At 43.7% G+C, this 23,632-nt stretch overlaps 2 protein-coding genes across 6 annotated transcripts in view; both read right to left on the bottom strand.

The window, feature by feature from the left end:
* HECTD1 (HECT domain E3 ubiquitin protein ligase 1) overlaps positions 1–16,075 on the bottom strand; it is a 4,301,832-nt gene extending 4,285,757 nt beyond the window's left edge. For all 5 annotated transcript variants that reach the window (XM_044073821.1, XM_044073824.1, XM_044073822.1 and 2 more), the window contains exons 1-2: positions 15,993–16,075; positions 15,799–15,897 (exon numbers count right to left, since the gene is read on the bottom strand). In XM_044073821.1, the coding sequence (XP_043929756.1) occupies positions 15,799–15,897; positions 15,993–16,052 (159 nt within the window). In that variant the 5' untranslated portion in view covers positions 16,053–16,075. The remainder of the gene's footprint in view (positions 1–15,798; positions 15,898–15,992) is intronic.
* The window catches only part of LOC122803757 (E3 ubiquitin-protein ligase HECTD1-like), a 65,895-nt gene continuing 58,320 nt past the window's right edge, over positions 16,058–23,632 (bottom strand). The window contains exon 5 of the mRNA XM_044073447.1: positions 16,058–16,069. Within this exon, the coding sequence (XP_043929382.1) occupies positions 16,058–16,069 (12 nt within the window). The remainder of the gene's footprint in view (positions 16,070–23,632) is intronic.

Below are 23,632 nucleotides of genomic sequence, written 5' to 3' on the forward strand. Positions count from 1 at the left end.
CTAGAATCCTTGTTAGGAGGATGGACAGGTATTGAAGGATCAGCTAGTTCCTTCTTGGTGGCTGCAGCCACCACCATGGCATCAACCGTGACACCTTTTGTCAAAAATTTCCTATCGGGTGGGGCCGTAATGATTTTAGAAGGCCTCTGAGGAATGGGTTCCACCGAATCCGGGGCCATCCACGCCTTCCGAGCCACCACGTCCATAAGAGGGTCGAAAGGCGGAGACAGCCAGGAGGTGGAGGGTCGAGACCCGAACGCCTCCAGGTATACTGACTCGTCCTCGGAAGGATTAAGGGAAGGCCAGTTCCCTCTCTGCTTAAGGAGTTCAAGGATGTCTGAGAAAGAGACATCCTCAGAGGGGGACCTTGGGGATCCCTCCGACTCATCCAAGTCAGTATCGGATGTAATAGACTCGGGGGAGTCTAGATGTTTCCTCTTACATGTCCTCTTACGCGGAGGTTCACCTGACGGGTCAGGAGAAGCCTCGGAAGAGTAAGATATTCCCAATGGGGAAACCTGAGGCATTGGATCTCTGGGTCCGGGAGCAAGATAGTGGGAAGAGACATCAGGAGGCACTGTAGTGGGAGGAGCTGATGGAACTGACCGTTGACTATGCCCAGGGGCTAGTACACTCATCACCTCGAAGGCTCCCCCGTCAGCGAGGCCAGAAGGCTCCCGCTCCGAAGAGCTAGGAACTCCAGGCCGCACTGACAGGGACGGCTCTGAGGCCGATGTCGGGGCTGAGCTCACCAGCGCCGAAGCTCCGAGAGGGAGAACGGGGTCGGACAAGGGTCCGATGCCACTCGCCCCCTCGGAGCCGAGAGAGACCAGACGCCCGGATCCCTCCAATGAAGGCCTCAAGGAGGAAATCAGAGCAGAGGACGACAGAGCCGAAAGGGGGGGGGGGGTGGTATCGGCTCCGAAGTCACAACAGTCACGGCTCCAAGGAGCTCCGGCTCCGAGCTCTGTAAGAGAGTCGAAGGAGGAATGTTAGGTGGATGTGTGATAGCTACCGTCTGTTTAGATGGGCTATGGAGCATTTGGGCCAATGCCTGAGACTTTAATAGTCTACTCACCACTCTCAAGGTCGTGATCGGACAGCCTGGACGACCGAGAAGAACAGCTCCGATGGCTCCACTCTGAGAGCAGGGGTGATCTCGGAGCCGAAAGTATCTATTCCAACGAAGGGGATCGTGATCTCTTTTTTGAGATAGGTGGAGCCGAAGGAGCCGAGGATACGTCGGCTCCAGCCGGAGCCGACACTGAGTGCCCAGATTTAGCATCGGTGCCGGATGGAGCCAATACTGTAACTTCTAATATAGGAGGATCTGCTCCAGCCGCAGCCGATCTCGACACTGAAGGAGAACCAGTAGCCGATGGCTTAGAACTTGAAGCCAAAGGCTTAACTGGTTTTGAGGGCTTCCCCGGAGCTGACTTAGTCAGGGAGCTCTCAGGCTTTAACAAGCCCCTCAATATTAATTTATTTCTGCGCTCCTGCAGGACTCTTGGGCTGAAGGCATGACAGATAGCACAAGAGGCCTGCAGGTGCAGAGGTCCCAGGCAGTAAACACAAGTGTGACCGTCTGTCAGAGACATCTTCTGACAGCACAAGTCACACTTCTTGAAGCCTGAGACCTTTGTGTCCCTCGACATAGCTGTGTCGAGGAAACACTAAGTCACAAAAAGAAACACAGACACACACACAATAAACACCCAATCCAATAATGAAAAAAATTTAAACAGGGATACAAACACACTCAAACACCACACAGAATCCCTGACAGAAAAAATTAGGAAAGGGGGAGGCTTAAGGCCTAAGTTAGGGAATGGGTAAATAACTAGGAAAATAGGGAGCACTAACGGGAATAGGGTTAAATTAACAGTTAAAAGTTTACACAACAACAAAGGTGTCTAAAACTAAAGGGATGAGACTAAAAATCTGAATTTGAAGAAACTTACCTGGAGCTGGTAAAAAAAGGCACCTCGCAAGCAAAAGCGGCAAACGAGATCGGGGTAGTCTTCGCATTGCATTATGGGATATAGGGTTGCCTCGAGCTGGTAAAATTAGCTCTCGAGCTTTAGTAAGTGGCAGAGTCGGAGCCGAGGATCGGCTCCGAACCCATCCAGCAAGAATGAAGGCGAGATTGACAACTTATCATAGGTTTAGACCGTAACCACTCCTGAAAAGTAGAAGGTATATTCCCCCTGCAATATCTCCCCTCGTAGATCCATTTTCTGTAACCAAACTTTGAGAGCTTAAGACATTCGGAGTTTGCTGAATGTTAGCAGAGGTGCTTGAAACGCCAGAACCAGAACCTTGGGTGATACCCATTGTCGTCTAAGGCAGGAGGTGGACCTTGACCCATACCAAAATTTGTCTTGGACGATGTTCCTTTACCAGTCACAAAAGATAAAAGCCCTTGATTCAAAGGCGTCAAAAGTTCTATAAGTTGGGTGAGCTGACCAGCTAATTTTCGAAATTCACCCACTTCAGACCCCGAAGGATGGTCTGAAGACTGTGTGGATTTGGTCTCTCCCATACGAGACTCCATAATAACAAAGAAAAAAGTACAGTTTTGTACCTACCATAAATGTAGATGTCCGAACTGGATAGCATCTGCAGTCATAACAACTGGGTTGTCCTGTCGTCAGGCAGCCCTTCAGTCGGCCGGATTCCAAAGTCCGGGTCCGGCTTCGGCTGATGTCGCACTTCACCCGACGTCATCTCTGTTGGTCTTCGGGTATAAAGGCATCAGCCGACACCATTTTCCTCAGTGTTTCTTGCCCCAGATGCCAGTAGCCCTCTTGAAGGCTAAAATTTGGATAGATGCCAATGTTTCCAAAAAAGATAGAGGTAAACACAAAAATAAGCATGTATGTACATATATACAAACAAATACACCATAAAAGACTCCCCCCCACCAGCTAGCTATTAGGAGGGTAAACACCCTAGGAGTACCACAGAGGGGAAGGAGGGAGGGTAATCCTGACTGCAGATGCTATCCAGTTCGGACATCTACATTTATGGTAGGTACAAAACTGTACTATGTCCTTCATGGATGCATCTGCAGTCATAACAACTGGGTAGAATACCATAGCCAACTAGCGGAGGAGGATAAAAGTAGATTATGGTGTGTTTAGGATCCCTTGCAGTACAGCAGTGGCAAACCCTGCTCGGGATCTGGAATATAGAGGCAAATTATAATGCTTGGCAAATGTATGCACGGAGGTCCAAGTAGCCGCCTCAATAATGTCTTTGGTTGCCACTCCTCGTAAGAAGGCTGTGGTAGTGGCTGTTGCCCTTGTAGAATGAGGTCTTATGTTCTGTGGAATTGGTTTTCCATGGAAGGAGTAACAGAATCGTATGCAATTTCCTATCCATTTGGAGATTGTCTGTTTGAAATAGCTTTTCCTTCCCTTCCTGTTGCATAGGCTACAAAAGCTGGTCAGTCTTTCTGCTACTTTTTGTTCTGTCCAAGTAGTAGCGTAGCTGTCTATGTACATCCAAGGTATGCAGTATTCTTTCCCTCTGTTTTGTGGGTTGGGAAAGAAGGTAGGTAGGTGGATTGCCTGGTTTAAAGACACTCTGGATACCACCTTAGGCATAAATGTAGGATTAGTCCTCATGGACACTCTATCTTGGTGGAAGATTAGGAAGGGTTGCACTGCCATTAAGGCCTGTAGTTCTGAAACCCTCCTTGCTGAAGTAATTGCCAGTAGGAAAGCAGTTTTCCATGACAGGTGTTGTAGGTCTGCTGTTGCTGCTGGTTCAAAGGGTGATAGTGTCAACTTTTCTAGCACAAAGTTTAAGTCCCAAGCTGGTAATGGTGGTTTCCTTGGAGGTTTTACATTCTTGATTCCTCTGAGGAACTGCCTGAGCAAAGGGTGCGAAAAAACAGGTGGATAAAAGCTGTATTCTGCTGAAATAGCTGATGCATGTATCTTGATAGAGGAGTAGGACAGGCCTGAATGAAGAAGTTCGGCCAGATACTCCAGAATGTTAGGCATATCTATGTTTGACACATCTTTTCCTCTTTCAGTACTCCAAATGACAAACCTTTTCCATTTTCCAGCATAGTTCCTTCTTGTTGAAGGTCTGCGTGCTTCAAGAATAATGTCTAACTCTTTGGGAAAGTTCTGGATTAGCTGCTGCTATGTGATGTTCCATGCAGTCAGTTGCAACGTTTTTAGGTTTGGATGTATGATGCTGTAGTTGTTCTGAGTTAACATCAAAGGCATCAGGGGTATTGGCCACATATTGTTCCGAGACATGCTCCTCAGCAGTGGGTACAAGTGTTGTCTTGGCCAGTTTGGAGCTATCAGGATTATCCTTGGACGTTCTTCCTTGATTTTTAGTAGTACTTTGTGTATCAAGGGAAGAGGTGGGAATGCATATGCTGTTAGGCCTTTCCAGCTGAAGGAGAGCGAATCCACTTTCCATGCTAGTTGGTGGAATGTCCTTGTGCAGAATTTTTTGAGCTGGTGATTGAGAGGTGATGCAAATAGATCTATCTGAGGCATTCCCCATTTCTTTGAGATGGTCTTGAAGATGTCCGGGTGCAGCTTCCATTCGTGGGCATCCGATGTGGTTCTGCTTAATATGTCTGCTAGAGTATTTTCTTTTCCGGTACAAATATTGCCTGTAACTGGATGTTGTAGCTGAGTGCCAGGGTCCACAGCTCCAAAGTCATTCTGCATAGGCGGTATGAATGAGTGCCTCCCTGTTTGTTGATGTACCACATGACTGTGGTGTTGTCTGTCCTTATCAACTGGCCCTCTGAGAAATGGTCTGAACTTTTGGATTGCCAGTTTTACTGCCAGCATTTCTTTTAGGTTGATGTGCAGGTGAAGTTGATCCTGTGTCCACAATCCTTGCACGCATTTGTCCAGCATGTGGGCCCCCCATCCTAGGTCTGAAGCGTCTGTTGTGATGGTCTGGCTTGCTTGACATCTGCGAAAGGGTAAGCCTGGGTTTGACTGGCATGCCTGAGCCCACCATAGGAACTCCTGTTTTAAGCATGGAATTAGTGGGATTTCTGTTTCTAGGCTGTGTCTGTGTTGGGACCATAAGTTCTTTAGGAACCACTGTAGTTTTCTCATATGTAGTCTGGCAAATGGGACCAAGATTATGCATGATGCCATGAAGCCCAAGGCCTGCAGTACTTTTCTTGCTGTTAACTTGTTCAGTTTTGTTAGTGCCAAGAAGTAAAGAGGGAGTTCTTTTTGTTTTTCTGTAGTTAGGAATGCCATTTGTTTTACTGTGTCCAATTCCACGCCCAAGAATGTCCTTGTTTGGGATGGTATCAGCCTTGACTTTTGTAAATTGACTGTGTATCCCAGTGCTTGTAGCAAGTAAATGACCCTTTGTAAATCTGTTGTCAGCTTGCTTTTGTTGTCCCCTTGTAGCAGGCAGTCGTCCAGGTATGGGTAAATTTGAATTCCTGTAGTCTGCAATGGCGATTACTGATGCCAGGCATTTTGTGAATACTCTGGGCGCAGTAGATAAGCCAAAGGGCAATGCTGAGAATTGATAGTGCTCTGATCCTGCAAGAAATCTGAGGTATCTTCTGCAGATTGGTTGAATGGGGACGTGCAGGTATGCCTCCTTGAGATCTAGAGTTACCAGCCAACACTCCTTGCCCAGCATGGGAAGAAGTTGCTGTAGGGTCAGCATTTTGAATTTTGGGACAATGATGTATGTATTTAAGGTGGACAGGTCGAGAATTGGTCTCCAACTTTTTTCCTTTCTTGGTACTAGGAATAGTCTGGAGTAGAACCCCTTTCCTTGCTCTGCTGTTGGCACTCTTTCCACAGCTCTCATGTTTGCTAACTCCATTATCTGATGTAGAGCCTCTGTTTTTTGATTTGGAGGTAGATTTGGCATTCCTCTTTTGACTGGTAAAGTGTGGAAGTGGAACCGGTAACCTTGATCTATGGTTTGTAAAATCCACTTGTCTTTTGTTATGTAGTGCCAGTTCTTTGAAAATAAGGTTAACTTTCCGCCTAGAGGAGCTGCTATTTGTTCCCTGGTAGGCGGATTTAGGGTTAAGTCACTGTGGTTGTGTTGATGTAGTGGCAGTGGTTGTGTCTGTGCCTCTGTTGTTACCTTGCCACTGTCGTCCTCTGTAGGCACCTCCTCTGGATTGGTTTCTGCCTCTGGAACGTCTATTCCTGCCCCTTTGAGATCTTGTGGAGTCAGGAAAGGACCAATTTTGGCAGGCCAGTTCCTGCTAAACCTTGGGGGTTGAACCTGCAAGAAATCTTTAACCGTTTGAACAGATTTTGCCTTTTCTTCCATTTTCTTCATAACCTGCTGGGCAGGTGTACCAAACAAACTTGTCTTATCCATAGGAGCATCTAGCAACTTAGCTTTAACATGATCCGGTAAAGCTTGCTCCTTTAGCCATGCATGCCTTCTTATCACTGTGCCAGTCATGGCTGATCTAAATGAAGCCTCCAGTGCATCATAGCCACATTTTAAGGAATGGTTACTAACCTGTTGTATGTTATTTACCATTTCTAATACATATTTCTTATCAAGAGATTCATCAGTGGTTAGCTTTTTAGTTAACTGATCAAGCATAAACTCTTGGTATTGTATCATGTGAAACTGACAGTTTAAAGCTCTAGCTGAGAGAGTAGCTGAAGTGTAGACCTTTTTACCCCATCTGTCTAATGACCTTGCTTCCCTTTCAGAAGGAATAGGGTTTTAGCTATGGTCGGCCACAGCCTTGGGACCCTGGGATATAGTTTCGGGGTCTGCAAGTGGGGCCTTGTAAAGGTGGTGATGAGTATCTGGCACCCTGTAAAATCTGTCTGGTTTGGCAGGGGCTGGGGTAAAGAATCTGGAGCGGAGCAGACATCATTGAAAGCATCATCCACCACAGAGAGAACAGGAGGTATAGCTAAGGGCCTGTGATGTGGAAGGTGCAGAAAGGTCCTAAGTCTTTTTCTGGAGTCTGAAAAATCCTGTTGCTGCCATTGGAACTGCTCTCGCATGGCATGTAAGGTTTCCCCAAAGGAGAATTCTTCTGGTGGGGAAGCAGCTGGAATGGATTCTTCAGCATCAGAATCTTCAAAATTGGAGAAAGGAGCCTCTGGCTGGTCAGTTATGTCTGATTCATCAGCAGAATCATCAGAGGACACTGGCTCAGGGGGCTCTGCCCTAGGTCTCTTCTCTGGGGGCTGAGAGGCCCTGTCTGGGTGAGATTGAGATCCTCTAATTAATGAAATTAAATCTTCTGCCAAAGTAAGCATTTGAGAACTAGAAGAGGGCCTGGTTGTAGGGGGGCCTAAACAAGGCAGACAATGAGAGTGGAAATCTTTATGAGGTATTTGTTTCCCACAGGTTAAACAATTATTAACTTTTTCTGACATCGGCTGAGGCAAGAAAGAGTCCCCAACGGGGTACTTAGCTTTAGAAGTCTTCGAAGTAGTATTCGGTAGAAGTAATCTCTGGATCCGACCGACCGGCACTTGCGAACAGCTTCTGCTTCGGGCGCCACACGGCAAGAAAGACTGAGGAAAATGGCGCCGGCTGATGCCTTTATACCCGAAGACCAACAGAGATGACGTCGGGTGAAGTGCGACATCAGCCGAAGCCGGACCCGGACTTTGGAATCCGGCCGACTGAAGGGCTGCCTAACGACAGGACAACCCAGTTGTTATGACTGCAGATGCATCCATGAAGGACATCAACCGGAGGCTCTACTGATAGAATCCACAACAAAGAACCAAAATCAGATATAGGAGAGACCGCAACCACAACCAAAATGATTTTATTAATGTCAAAATTGCTGGTACAACGTTTTCGTCAGTGTAATTCCCCAACTTCTTCAGATATGTATACACACACATGCACATATGTATGTATGTGTACATATATATATATATATATATATATACACACACACACACACACACACACACACACACACACACACACACACTTTTTTAATGACAGAAAAAGGACCATCAGCAATGATAGGCAGAAAAGTACACAAGCGTGTACAGGGGAAGGGGACAAAGCTGAGAGAGAGACAGGAAAGAAGTAACTATCAACAGTGATAATGGAAAATACACTAAAGTACATGGGAAAAATGCATCAATGATGATACTGTACAGAATACACCAAGTATAAGAAGACAAGTTAAAGAAGAAACTGAGAAAAAGGTCAAAAAATTTACCTAAACCACTAAAGCTGGAGAGCAGTAGCTAAACGCGACTATTCTGCAAAGCGGCAAACAAAATCTGAGGCAACATGAATTCTCGGTAGAGGTGAAGCTTGAGAGTTTTTGGCTGGGGTGAGCTGAAATAACGGCAGAGTCGGTTCAGATATCGGAACTGAACCTATCTGGTCAAGGATAAAATAAAGACTGACAAAGACATCAGAAGCTTAACTACATAAAACATATGTCTCAAGGAAAAACTGATGCTAAAATATTCTTTATACTTTCACAATTAACCAGGATACACTTCAGCATATCAGCCAGAGTAAGACTTTTTAACATTAGCGCTGCAGAAGCATGCACCTGTGGTGAGACAAAAGGCAATGTTCTGAACTGATGAAGAATGGCTCCCAAGTCAGAAGCAAAGGTACCTTTTGGACTGCCTTGCCATTTTTATGTCTAAGTAGGCATCTTGAATATCTAGCAAACAGATCCATCCAGTCTCTCTTCCTTAGAAGTGGAAGAACGATATGCACACTGACTATGCGGAAAGTACAGTTTTGTACCTACCATAAATGTAGATGTCCCAACAGGATAGCATCTGCAGTCATAACAAATTGGTTGTCCTGTCGTCAGGCAGCCCTTCGGTCGGCCGGATTCCAAAGTCTGGGTCTGGCTTCGGCTGATGTCGCACCTCACCCGACGTCATCTCTGCTGGTCTTCGGGTATAAAGGCATCAGCCGACGCCATTTTTCTCAGTGTTTCTTGCCCCAGATGCCAGTTGCCCTCTTGGAAAGCTAAATTTTGGATAAATGCCAATGTTTCCAAAATAGTAGAAGGCAAACACAAAAAATAAGCATGTATGTACATATATACAAACAAATACACCATAAGAGACTCCCCCCCCCCCCCAGCTAGCTATTAGGAGGGTAAATACCCTAGGAGTACCACAGAGGGGAAGGAGGGTGGGTAATCCTGACTGCAGATGCTATCCTGTTCGGACATCTACATTTATGGTAGGTACAAAACTGTACTATGTCCTTCAAGGATGCATCTGCAGTCATAACAAATGGGTAGAATACCATAGCCAAACTAGGGGAGGAGGAAGAAGAATTATGGTGTAGTTAGGATCCCTTGCAATACAGCAGTGGCAAACCCTGCTCGGGATCTAGAGTATAGGGGTAAATTATAATGCTTGGCAAATGTATGCACGGAGGTCCAAGTAGCCTCAATAATGTCCTTGGTTGCCACTCCTCGTAAGAAAGCTGTGGTAGTGGCTGTAGCCCTTGTAGAATGAGGTCTTATGTTCTGTGGAACTGGTTTTCCATGGTAGGAGTAACAGAATCTTATGCAATTTCCTATCCATTTGGAGATTGTCTGTTTGGAAATTGCTTTTCCTTCCCTTCCTGTTGCATAGGCTACTAAAAGCTGGTCAGTTTTTCTGTTACCTTTGGTTCTGTCCAGGTAGTAGCGTAACTGTCTATGTACATCCAAGGTATGCAGCAGCCTTTCCCCCCTGTTCTGTGGATTGGGAAAGAAGGTAGGTAGGTAGATTGCCTGGTTTAAAGACACTCTGGATACCACCTTAGGCATAAATGTAGGATTAGTGCTCATGGACACTATCTTGATGGAAGATTAGGAAGGGTTATACTGCCATTAAGGCCTGTAGTTCCGAAACCCTCCTTGCTGAAGTAATTGCCAGTAGGAAAGCAGTTTTCCATGATAGGTGTTGAAGATCTGCTGTTGCTGCTGGTTCAAATGGAGGGAGTGTCAATTTTTCTAGCACAAAGTTCAAGTCCCATGCTGGTAATGGTGGTTTTCCTAGGAGGTTTTACATTCTTGATCCCTCTGAGGAATTGCCTGAGTAGAGGATGCGAAAAGACAGGTGGATCGAAGCTGTATTCTGCGGAAATAGCTGATGCATGTATCTTGATGGAGGAATAGGACAGGCCCGTATGTAGAAGCTCTGCCAAGTACTCCAGGATGTTAGCAATATCTATGTTCGACACATCTTTTCCTCTTTCAGTACTCCAAATGACAAACCTTTTCCATTTCCCTGCATAGTTCCTTCTTGTTGAAGGTCTGCGGGCTTCAAGGATAATGTCTTTAACCCTTTGGGATAAGTCTGGGTTAGTTGCTGTTATGTGATGTTCCAGGCAGCCAGTTGCAAGGTTTTTAGGTTTGGGTGCATGATGTTGTAGTTGTTCTGAGTTAACATCAAAGGCATCAGGGGTATTGACCACATTCTCCCCTGAGACATGCTCCTCAGCAAAGGATACCAGTGTTGTCTTGGCCAATTCGGCGCTATCAGAATTATCCTTGGACGTTCCTCTTTGATCTTCAGTAGTACCTTGTGCATCAAAGGAAGAGGTGGAAATGCATATGCTGTCAGGCCTTTCCAACTGAAGGATAGAGTCTCCACCTTCCATGCAAGTGGGTGGTATGTCCTTGTGCAGAATTTTTTGAGCTGGTGATTGAGTGGGGATGCGAATAGGTCTATTTGTGGCATTCCCCATTTCTTTGTGATGGCCTTGAAGATGTCCGGGTGTAGCATCCATTCGTGAGCATCCGAGGTGGTTCTGCTTAACATGTCTGCTAGGGTGTTTTCTTTTCCGCACAAATATTGCCTGTAACTGGAAGTTGTAGCTCAGAGCCATATTCCAAAGGTCCAGAGTCATTCTGCATAGGGGGTATGAATGAGTGCCTCCCTGTTTGTTGATGTACCACATGACTGTGGTGTTGTCTGTCCTTATCATTAAATGGCCTTCTTTGAGGAATGGTCTGAATTTCTGGATTGCTAGTTTTACTGCCAGCATTTCTTTTTGGTTTATGTGCAGGTGCATCTGGTCTGGAGTCCACAATCCTTGTATGCACTTGTCCAACATGTGCGCCCCCCAGCCTAGGTCTGAGGCGTCTGTTGTGATGGTTTGGTTTGCTTGAAAGTTGTGGAAGGGCAAGCCTGGGTTTGACTGGCATGCTTGAGCCCACCACAGGAACTCTTGTTTCAGGCATGGGATTAGTGGGATTTCGGTTTCTAAGCTGTGCCTGTGTTGAGACCATAAATTCTTTAGGTACCACTGTAGCTTTCTCATATGCAGTCTGGCATGGGGGACCAGGATTATGCATGATGCCATGAAGCCCAAGGCCTGCAGTACTTTTCTTGCTGTTAGTTTGTTCTGCTTTGTTAATGCCAAGAAGTAAAGAGGGAGTTTTTCTTGTTTTTCTGCAGTTAGGAATGCCATCTGTTTTACTGTGTCCAATTCCGCACCCAAGAATGTTCTTGTCTGGGATGGTATCAGTCTTGACTTTTTTAAATTGACTGTGTATCCCAGGGCTTGTAGTAAGCAAATGACTCTCTGTAAATCTGTTGTCAGCTTGCTTTTGTTGTCCGCTTGTAACAGGCAGTCGTCCAGGTATGGATAAATTTGGATTCCCTGTAGCCTGCAATGAGCGATTACTGATGCCAGGCATTTTGTGAATACTCTGGGCAGTAGATAAGCCAAAGGGCAATGCTGAGAATTGATAATGCTCTGATCCTGCAAGAAATCTGAGGTATCTTCTGCAATTTGGTCGTATGGGGACGTGCAGGTATGCCTCCTTGAGATCTAGAGTTACCAGCCAACACTCCTTGCCCAGCATGGGAAGAAGTTGCTGTAGGGTCAGCATTTGGAATTTTGGGACAATGATGTATGTGTTTAAGACGGACAGGTCGAGAATAGGTCTCCAACTTTTCTCTTTTCTTGGTACTAGGAAGAGTCTGGAGTAGAATCCTTTGCCCTGTTGTGTTATTGGTACTCTTTCCACAGCTCTCATCTTTGTTAACTGAGCTATCTGCTTTAGAGCTTCTGTCTTTTGATTTGGAGGTAGGTTTGGCATTCCTCTTTTTACTGGTAAGGTGTGGAAGTGGAACCTGTAGCCTTGGTCTATGGTTTTGCAAAATCCACTTGTCTTTTGTGATATGGTGCCAATTTTTCGAAAATAAGGCTAACTTTCCGCCTAAAGGTGCTGCTATTTGTTCCCTGGTAGGCGGTGTCAGAGCCAAGTCACTGTGATTGTCCTGTTGCAGTGGTTGTGTCTGTGCCTCGCTGGTTATTGCCTTGCCACTGGCGTCCTCTATAGGCACCTCCTCTGGATTGATTTCTGCCTCTAGAGCGTCTATTCCTGCCTCTGAGATTTTGAGGAGTCTGGAAAGGACCAATTTTTGGCAGGCCAGTTCCTGCTAAACCTTGGGGGCTGAACCTGTAAGAAATCCTTAACTGTTTGTACAGATTTTGCCTTCTCTTCCATTTTCTTCATTACTTGCTGAGCAGGGGTACCAAATAGACTGGCCTTATCCATAGGAGCATCTAACAGCTTTGCTTTAACATGATCCGGCAAGACCTGTTCTTTCAACCATGCATGCCTTCTTATCACTGTGCCAGTCATGGCTGATCTAAATGAAGCCTCCAGTACATCATAGCCACATTTTAAAGAATGGTTACTAACCTGCTGAATGTTATTCACCATTTCTAAAACATATTTCTTATCTAAGGAGTCATCAGAGGACAGCTTCTTAGTTAACTGATCAAGCATAAACTCTTGGTATTGGATCATGTGAAACTGACCGTTTAAAGCTCTAGTTGAGAGAGTAGCAGAGGTGTAAACATTTTTCCCCCATCTCTCTAAGGACCTGGATTCCCTTTCAGAAGGGATAGGGTTTTTTGCTGAGGTCGAAGCTACTGCCTTAGGCCCCTGGGATATAGTCTCAGGATCTGCAAGTGGGGCCTTGTATAGGTGGTGATGAGTATCTGGCACCCTGTAAAATCTATCTGGTTTGGCAGGGGCTGGAGGTAAAGTATCAGGAGCAGTGCAAACATCATTAAATGCATCATCCACAACAGGCAGAACTGGAGGTATAGCTAAGGGCCTATGTTGTGGTAAGTGTAGAAAGGTCCTAAGCCTTTTTCTTGAATCTGAGAAATCTTGTCCCTGCCATTGGAATTGTTCTCTCATGGCAAGTAAGGTTTCCCCAAAGGAAAAATCCTCTGGTGGAGAGGCAGATGGAATGGATTCTTCAGCATCGGAATCTCCATAAGTAGAAAAAGGAGCCTCTGGCTGATCTGTAATGTCTGAGTCATCCGAAGAATCATCAGAGGACACTGGCTCGGGGGGCTCTGCTCTAGGTCTCTTTTCTGGAGGCTGAGAGGCCCTGTCTGGGTGAGATTGGGATCCCGTAATTAAGGAGATTAAATCCTCTGCCAGAGTAAGCATTTGTGAACTAGATGTGGGCCTATGTGAGGGGGTCTTAACAGGCACTGATTTAACAGTTTTGGCTGCTTTAGCCCTGGCAAAGGCCTTTATAGACATGGCTGCAGGAGGCCTAGCAGCACCACGTGCTGGGGTAGAGACATCCAAAGGGATGGTGTCTGATAAATCACTAGGAACCACAGTAGTAGGCAAAACTTCAGAGGCCGATTCAACTAAGGTAGCAGTAGCCTCAGTAGTAGTCATGGATTCGGCTGAAGATTGACCCGTTTTCTCGGTTTCGGCCGAAACAGACACACTCGCGGCTTGCTTAACCGTGGTTTCGGCTGAAACCGTGTACCGCGAGTGTCGGTCTTTTTCTTTGCGTTTAACAATTTGGGTAGTCGGAGGATCCGACGGCATAATGTACGCAAAATCTGAGCCAAAAAACTGTTCAGCAAACTCCGACCGACGCCTAAGTGTTCGTCGGTTGAAGGAAGCACAGGCTAAACAGGCTGCTACGTCGTGGTCTAGGCCTAAACAAGGCAGGCAGTAAGAGTGGAAATCTTTATGAGGTATTTGTTTCCCACAAGTTAAACAGTTATTTACTTTTTCTGACATCGGCTGAGGCAAGAAAGAGTCCCCAACGGGGTACTTAGCTTTAGAAGTCTTCAAGTAGTATTCGGTAGTAGTAATCTCTGGATCTGACCGACCGGCACTTGCGAACAGCTTCTGCTTCGGGCCACGCGCAAGAAAGACTGGGAAAATGGCGCCGGCTGATGCCTTTATACCCGAAGACCAGCAGAGATGACGTCGGGTGAAGTGCGACATCAGCCGAAGCCGGACCCAGACTTTGGAATCCGGCCGACCGAAGGGCTGCCTGACGACAGGACAACCCATTTGTTATGACTGCAGATGCATCCTTGAAGGACATCTATGTCTTTACTACATGGGTACTCAGGCGATTTAAGTCCAGTATGGGCCTGAGGTCCTTATTTTACTTGTGAGCTAAAAAGAATCTTGAGTAGACTCCATATCTTTTACTGGCCCAGTAGGACCGCTTGGATATCGCTTCTGTAGCTGCTAATAAACTTCATCCACCGTAGCTCTTTTTTTGACCAGGTGGTACATCTGGAACAGTCTTGAAAGATGGTGTGAGATCAGAATGAAAGGGGATAATGAACCTCTGTATTTGATTCTCTTCACCGAAAACTCGTGTGATGAATATCTAATTTTGAAGGTACAGAGAAGAGTCCCCAAACTACCTACAGAGGGCAGCGGACAAGCAAGTTTTCAGGAGTGCCTGAAGGATTTGTAGGAGAAAGAACTTGCATACCCTTGGTTCTGCAGACTGCTCTGCCCCTATGGTGCACCCATTAGACTTGCCCCTCTCTGTCTTTTAAAAAAAATACTTATAATATAAAAAGTAGATGCTTGCTAAAATAATTTTGCATTTAAAACAATGTGAAATCAACTGCAATTGAAATAGTAATGTGCAAGAATAATAATAAAAATATATTAACATTTAAATGCCATTAGAACAAAGGATGGTAATAATGCATTATACAAATACAGTTTAACATGTCCTAATGCCAAGTGGGGCTTTTTTGTAATTGAAATGGTACATCAGGATTCCAGGGGAGGCCCGTGGGAGAATAGGACAGAAGTCAGAGAGGTATACTGCCAATTATTTTTAGAAGTCAATAAATTCCCTGGGCTTAATGAACACATTTCTATTGCCCCTATTTTGAGAATGAGGGCTGCCAAATTGTAAACACGTTCAAGTGGATTACTAGTTTTTTTTTCTGAGATGTAATGCATTTTTATTATAAGTATTTTTTTTTAAAAGGGTCCACTTATTGACATGGATTTTGATTAATTTACTATGAAGTGTCTCATTTGTTTTTTTTTTTTAATGTATTTTTAAAAATGTATTGTTTATATATTTGTCTACTTGTGTACAATTACTTTGGTATGTTATTTAGTTGATATTTATGACATTTTATGGTGGATGTTGAATGGAATTAGAGATGTTAATAAATTATTCAATTAAATGTTAAAGGGAGGGTATAAAAGCTGCTTCAATTTATGGGTTTGTTGTTACATCTGATGAAGTCAATGGATGAAAACGCTGTGGAGTTTTGTTGGAGTTTATGCATTAAAACAGTTTGTGGCTGCTACACATTTGCTTCGTGGTTATTTCGGCACCTCCAACTGGTACCTTTTTGTGACTGTTTCTGTTAGCAATATTTAAGTACTTGACACGATTTTAAAAAAAATCTTGAATGCTTTAATCCAAACTGAAAGAAATAAATACATATTACACGGTCTTTTTTCTGTAAAATGCAAGCCAGTTGCTCTCCAAGCAAAGCTAGGCATAGAACACAAAATTTTACCAATCTTACCTTTGCTACCTGGGGTCTGCCAAAACACGCTGCGTAGTGCAAAGATGATGACCGCTGACCTCTGTTAACATCAGCTCCCCTTTCACAAAGGAACTCTACCTACAACAGCAGCAGCAGAAATAAAGATGTGATGTTAGTAGTAACATCAGTGTTGAATACAGTTCACATTTACAGGTAAGTATTACTTAAATTACCATTTCCTGGGTTCCAAATGCTGATGCCCAATTTAGCAACGTCTGTCCTACATCATCCATAAAATTTACTTCAAAGGCTGCAAAACATGAAACATCAAGTTCAGTTAATATAAAGACATTATCAGCTCTGTTCTTTATACCTCATTTATCTCTAAGATTCTGCCAAACACCACCAAAAGGATAACTCAAAATATTTGATCTGCTTAAACTTGACAATTTCATTATTATACTAATGGAAATCTTCTCTCTACACCTATGTCTTGTGGAAAGTCACACCTCTGGCAGCGTACACAAACCCTTCCATTCCAGAGCAGTTTCTGAAAAAGCAACTTAAAAATACAAAATAAAAAAATGTAATTTTTAAACAATAAAAGCGATTAAAACTTAACAGTAATGCTATCTGCAAATATTTATATTGAAAACAGTCCATGCATGCATACATACGTCTTTTTATAAATGCTAAATTACAAAATATACACAAACCCAGAATTAAACTTTTACAAACTGCCATATCATGGAAACTATACAACCTAAACATATATTAACACTTTTATAAACCAATCTTTCACAGGACAGCAAAATAAATTGCTCTGAGTGAATGTGCGTTGACAAATTTAGAAAAATATAAAAACATATGCTTAATTGTATAATCAATATAAACACGGAATCTCTCAAGATGTGCAATTTACAGTGCAAATATCAAGTGCAGTTTTCTTCAACACCATCAAGAGTTTCACCTAATATAACCAACCACCCTAGCTGCTGACCAGCTCCACTCAGACTACTTAAAGTCTGCAGATGCAACAGTCTCTATAATGATAAACAGATCTATATCCGAAAAATGTTCCTTCCGTCTGGAAAAACTCAATTATTGTATCTTTACATAGAGTTTAATAACTACAGGTCCATTGCAATCCTTTCTCCCCTATCAAAAATACTTGGAAAATGTATTCATGCACAGCTTCTAGATCACCTGAATTCAAATATTCTGCTCTCGGAAAAACAGCATGGTTTCAGACCCCACCACAGCACAAACACTGTCCTCCTTCACTTCAACACTACAAACTAGCTTAAAAAAGTAGAGCTGTGTACACTTACCATAAATGTAGATGTTAGAGTGTTTTCACTGTTGCAGTCATTACATTTGGGTAATCTGCTTGCAGGTAGCCCTCAGTTGACCTGATTAACAAAGTCTTGGGTCCTGCGTCGGTTGCTGTCCCTTCTATGATGTCAGGGGTACAAAACATGCAGACGACGCCATTACATCAGTTATTCTTGCCCCAGATGTCAGGTGCCCCCCTAATGGGAAGCAATTAAATATAAAAGTACAATGATATACCTCCAACAATAAAGCAAATACACCAAAAAGGCTTTTAAGCATAGTAAAGGAAAGTGGAGGTACAGCCAAAAAGAAGTTAGGGGGCTGGAAGGAGGGTAACCAAGACTGCAACAGAAAATACACTAACATCTACATTTATGGTAAGTGTACACAACTGCACTATGTTCTTCATGTTTCACTGCTGCAGTCATTACATTTGGGTAGATTCCCAAAGCTATGGTTGGGAGGAGGAATTTAGATAGCATTAGGACCAGCTATAAGGCCCTGCAAGACTGCAGTGGCAAATCCAGCTCTGGATTTAGAGAAAATTGGCAAATGGTAATGCTTGGGGAAAGTATGTACAGAACTCCAGGTAGCAGCTTCGAAGATATCCCTGGTAGGGACGCCTCTGAGAAAGGCTGTAGAGGTAGATGCAGCCCTGGTGGAGAGAGGTCTGATCCCCTGGGGGAAAGGTTTTCTATGGTGCTTATAGCAGAAATTACTACAAAGGCCTATCCATTTAGAAATGGTTTGCTTTGAAATAGCCTTCCACTCTGCCCACGCAGCAAATGGCACCAGCAGTTGTTCAGATTTCCTTTGAGGTTTAGTCCTGTGCAAGTAGAATCTAACATGTCTGTGTACATCTAAGAAATGCAGTATCAGTTCTCCTTTGTTCTGTGGATTGGGAAAGAAGGTTGGCAAATGAATGGACTGATTACAGCCACACTGGATACCACCTTGGGCATGAAGGATGGATTGGTTCTGACGGATACCCTGTCTACATGAAAGATGATGAAAGGCTATTCAGATAGCCTTCTAGCTGAAGTGATTGCTAAAAGGAAAGCCATCTTCCAAGAAAGAAATTTTATGTCTGCAGTAGCACCTGGCACGAAAGGAGGTAGAGTGAGTTTATCCAAAACAAAGTTAAGGTCCCAAGGTGGTGTTGGAGCTCTCCTGGGTGGTCTCACATTTTTGGCCCCTCTGATGAACTGCTTGAGCAGTGGATGAGAGAAGAGGGGAGGTTCTGTGTTATAATGAGCTGAAATGGCTGAGGTGAGGATTTTAATGGAGGAAAAAGACAGGCCCTGGTGAAGCATCTCAGTTAAGTACTTAAAATGAGGTAAATTGGGCGCTGCTGTGCTCATCCCTCGAGACTGGTTCTAGGCACAGAATATTTTCCATTTTTCAGCATAAGATTTTGTAGTACTAGGCCTCCTTGCCTCTAAAATGATATCCATCACAGTTTACTGAGGGATGGTAAAGGAGAGATTATGTAATTAGCCAGGCTGCAAGGTTCAGTGTTAGAAGCTGAGGGTGCACAATCTGGTTCTCCTGCTGGGACAACAGGGAAGTGAGTCTGAGGCAAGTGCCATGGGGATAACCGTGACATACTGCGCAGGAGGGGATACACCAGTGTTGGCGCGGCCAGTCTGGAGCAATCAAAAACAACCTTGATTTGTCCCGTTTGATTTTTAGTAGTACTTTGGAGAGCAGAGGCAGAGGGGGGAAGGCATAGACTGATAGGTTTTTCCAGCTGAAGGACAGAGCATTCACTTTCCAGGCTTGTTTGTGGAAAGTCCTTGTGCAAAATTTGTCCAATTGGTAGTTTTGGGGAGAGGCAAACAGGACTATATCTGGGCTCCCCCATTGGCTTGTCAACATGTTGAAAATCCTCTGTTCCAGTTTCCACTCGTGTGGGTCCATGAGGTGTCCACTTGGTCAGTCTGCCAGTGTATTCCATTTTCCTGGCAGGAATTGAGCTTGTAGGTGCACATGGTAGCTCAAGGCTACGTTCCACAATGCCAAGGCTAGTCAGCAGAAGGGGTAAGAATGTGTACCCCCCCTGCTTGTTTATGTACCACATAACAATGGTGTTGTTAGTCTTTACCATTAGTTGTCCTGGAAGAATGTGGTCCTTAAAGGCTGTCAGAGCATTCTGCAAAGCTAACATTTCTTTTTGATTGCTATGCAGGTGCATTTGACTTGGGTTCCATTTGCCCTGAATGCACTTCCCTGCCAGGTGAACCCCCCATGCATAGTCTGATGCGTCTGTTAGGGTTTGGGCGGCAGGGGGTGGTGTGAAAGGTAGTCCCTTGTTTTGGTGGCAGGCCTCTGCCCACCAAAGGAACTCTAGGCGTAGGCAAGATATGACAGGAATCATTGCTTCTAGATCCTGAGAATGTTGACACCATAGGCTTTTTAGATACCACTGTAGTTTCCTCATATGCAGTCTTGCATATGGAATTAGAAGAATGCAAGAGGCCATGAACCCCAAGGCTTGCAGTATTTGTCTTGCAGATAGCAGGGTTTTTCTGGCCACTTGAAGTAGGTTGTCGAATATGTTACTCTGGCGTGAGGTAAGCCATCTGGGGAAGTTGTATTCAAGCTTGCTCCCAAGAATATAATTTGTCGACAGGGTAACCAGGTGCGACTTCTTTTCGTTTATGGTGTACCCCAGACAAGTTAGAACCCTTTGTACAAAGGCCGGATGATTCAAAAGCATGTCCTGGCTTTCTGCCTAAATTAGACAATCGTCCAGGTATGGGTATATTTGAATATTTATTTGTCTGCAAAATGCAATAACTGGAGCTAGGCACTTGTGAACACCTTAGGAGCAGTAGATAAGCCAAAGGGCAGTGCAGAGAACTAATAGCGCTTGTAGCCTGCTTTGAAGCATAGGTATCTTCTGCAAGATTACCTGACTGGGATGTGCAGGTATGCTTCTTTGAAATCTAGTGTTGCCAACCAGGCATCTTTGCCTAGCATAGGAAGTAACTGAAGAGTCAGCATCTTGAATTTTAGAATCTCCAAAAAGGTGTTTAGAGTACACAGGTCCAGGATTGGACGCCATGAATTGTCTTTTCTGGTTACCCAGAAAAGTCTCAAGTAGAAACCTTGTCAGTTTTCCTTTTCTGGTACCAGTTGAATAGCCTCCATGGTACTTGTTTTTGGGCCTCTGCCCAGTGATTTTGGGGTAGGTCCAGCCACCCGCTTGGTGTTGGCAATGTGTGGAAATGAAATCTGTATTCCTGGGACACTATTTAAAACCCATTTTTCCTGGGTAATGAGTTCCCAATTCTTTGCATGAAGAGCAATCTTTCCCCCCAAAGGGGCAGTCAGTTGAGAAGTGCTTGGAAATTTTAAAAGGAAGTCACTGAGACAGCTTACCATGGGGGGGGAGGGGTCTTATTCCCAGATTTGTAAGTGGAGACCCCCACTGCTTAGTTCTGGTGTGTCCCCTGGTACTGAAACCTGGGTTCTTTTTGCTGTGTCTGGGTGTGGCTTGAGAAGACTTGGAAGAGGCTGGAAAGGACCAATTCTTAGATGGTCAGTGCCTACTAAATCTACGAGGTTGAACTTGTAAATATCTTTAACTGTTTGCAAAGATTTAGCTTTATTTCCATCTTTTTAAGAATTTCCTCAGCCTTGTTGCCAAACAGGCTGTCCTGATTTAAGGGGGCGTTCAACAATTTAGCTTTAACATGATCAGGCAAAGATTGCTCCTTAAGCCAAGCATGCCTTCTGAGCACAAACCCAGTAACAGCAGCCCTGCAAGAGGCCTCTAATGAATCAAAAACCACATTGCAAAGTATGCTTTCCAACTTGTTCAGCAGAATGCATTAAATCATGTAATTCTTTATTTTCCAGTCAGGAATGAACATCATTTTCAGTTTAAGCAGTCCAATAACATCTTGCTGATATTTTAACATATGAAACTGGCAGTTTAAAACCCTAATGGCCAAGGTTGCAGAAGTGTAAACCTTCTTGCCCCCATCTATCCAGCGCCCTGGAGTCTCTATCAGAAGGGGTAGGATGTTTAGCAGTAGAAGCCTTAATGCCCTTGGGTCACTGTGAAAAAGTATCTGGATCTGCAATAGCATTTTTAAAAAGGAACTTGTGGGACTCAGGGACCCTGTAGTATCTGTCAGGTTTTCTGGGAGCAGGAGGAAAGGAATCAGGGGCCAAACCACATTCCGAAAAAGCATCAGCAACAATGTCTAGTACAGCAGGAATAGCTAAAGCCAAACAATCCAAGAGATGAAAGCGAACTTAATGAGAACTGAAGCCAAATAAAAAGTTCGCAGGAGAACCAAATAAGGGCGCCAAGACCTTGTCGTACACGTACTTTATTATGAAACCACACCACCAACCAACCATTATATATAATTCATTAACCTAACTGGTGCTGGTAACTTGCCTATTTCTGGAAGGTATATATATATATATATATATATATATATATATATATATATATATATATATATATATATACTAAAATTATTGGCTATATGTTGGCATTGGGAACAAAATCCACATTTCAAAGTTCCTAACCTACCTGATCCAGATACAGATCTGTTTTCCAACTTCATCAGAAACAAACCCAAAATGAGGCTAAAACAACCATTTTATAGCTTTTCCTTCTGAAATAATTAATAAATTAATTATCCAATAAAATATAATTGAAAAATTACTTTGGTAAAAACAGTTTGTGTAAAAGATTTCACAAATAAAAACCATAAATTCCGTATTCACCTCAGTAATTAAATAAGTACAAAATAAAAACATAAATATAACATTTGATTAAATAAAACATATTATATTTATAAAAATTATATATAATTCAATAAAATTCACTTTACAATGATAAAAGCAAATCTCATTGTGCTGAATGAATTACAATAAATACTGCCATCTAGTGGAATTCTTCACAAATTAAAGCTTAGCTGCTCTTAACTTAAGCACTGGAATAATGGACAGAACATTTAAACCAGGAGGTTTTGTGGAATCCAGAATGATCTGCCAAAACAGCTCCCTGTATTCCAACTTGGCTTCCCACATACCGCCCCTTATTTCTTTGGGCACTGTCTCCAAGACAAAAACTGAAGGAAGCTTGTACACATACCAAAGTATGGCGAAACAGAGCATTATTCCCATTCTGTTTCTTGATTTCATAAAAGTGTTCATAAATTCTGAACTTCAACTTCCTCTCAGTCTTCCCTACATATGAGTTGCAGTGGTTACTAACCTACCCGATTTACCCCCTGTACTTTGACGTCCACCAAACTCAAATAATTGTTTAAAATTCAAGTCTTTTCTATAAATAAATTTTAAAGGCTGGTTGTTAATCTGTCCCAAATCTGAAATTTGTGCAAATCTGTCCCATTCTCTACTAACAACTTCTTTGATAACACATGAATCACCTGTATAATCTAAAATGTAAGCCTGTTCCCAGTTATTGGGACTGGTGTTTTTGACCTCTGTTTCGGGTGTAACAGGGGTATCCTGTCCCAAGATGGGGGCAAATCCCCCCTTTCTTCCTTCAACAACCACCTCAACCAAATCTTGCATCAAATTATTTGGATATCCTCTCTCTAAACATGTCCAGAACAAATTCACATTCATTGTTCATTTGGTTCTCCTGCAAACTTTTTATTTGGTTTCAGGAATAGATAAAGGCCTATGCTGAGGTAGAAGGAAATCACTAAGCCTCTTTTTTTAATCAAAAAATCCTGGCTTTCCCAGTGGAAATGCTCTCTTAGAGTATGTAAAGTTTCCCCAAAAGAAAAATCCTCAGGAGGGGAAGCAGAGGGAGTGGAGTCCTCTGCATCAGAATCTTCATAACTAAATAAGGGCAAATCCAGATCATAAGAAGAATCAGAAAAAACAGAATCCTGGTCAGAAGATTCATAATCATCTTCAGTCCTAGGCCTCTTAGAAAGGGGGTGAGGTTGGCTACCCCTGATAAGAGTTATTAGATCTTCAGCCATTCTTATCATTTTTTTTTTAGGCAAAGATGCCTGAGCATGTGGCCTGGGCATTGTTTTTTTAGGCATGGTTCAAGATTTAGGTCTAAGCAAAGAAGGAGGTGGCAGTTTAATATGCAAGTCCATAGGCCTGAATACACCCTCAGAAGCCAGTGCCTCCACAGTGGCTCCAGAACCATCCAAGGTAGAGACATCCGCAGGTTCCACAGTTGAAGCATCTCGTGGCATACCGGACTCAGATTGGGTCTCAGTAGAGGCCTGCGAATCAGAAGTAGCAGGTATCAGTGGCTGCAAAAGCACTTCACTGCGTACCGGCGAAATGGCGACTGGCTTAGGAGAAGTGTCTTCGGCAGCTTTGGACCTAGGTGGCCTGTCTCTGTCTTTTATCTTTGCATTTTTTCGGAAAACCACTAGTCGGATGGCTAACAGACGACATTTCTGGATAACTGAACAGAGAACCAAAATATTTAGAGGCGAAAATATACAGACGACCGATAGTGCGTTGATTAATTAAGGCACAAAACAGACAGCAAGGTACGTCGTGGTCAGGGTCTAGG

Source organism: Protopterus annectens, chromosome 6.part0 (assembly GCF_019279795.1).
Source record: "Protopterus annectens isolate FY-2018-M chromosome 6.part0, PAN1.0, whole genome shotgun sequence".
Lineage (NCBI taxonomy): Eukaryota > Metazoa > Chordata > Ceratodontiformes > Protopteridae > Protopterus > Protopterus annectens.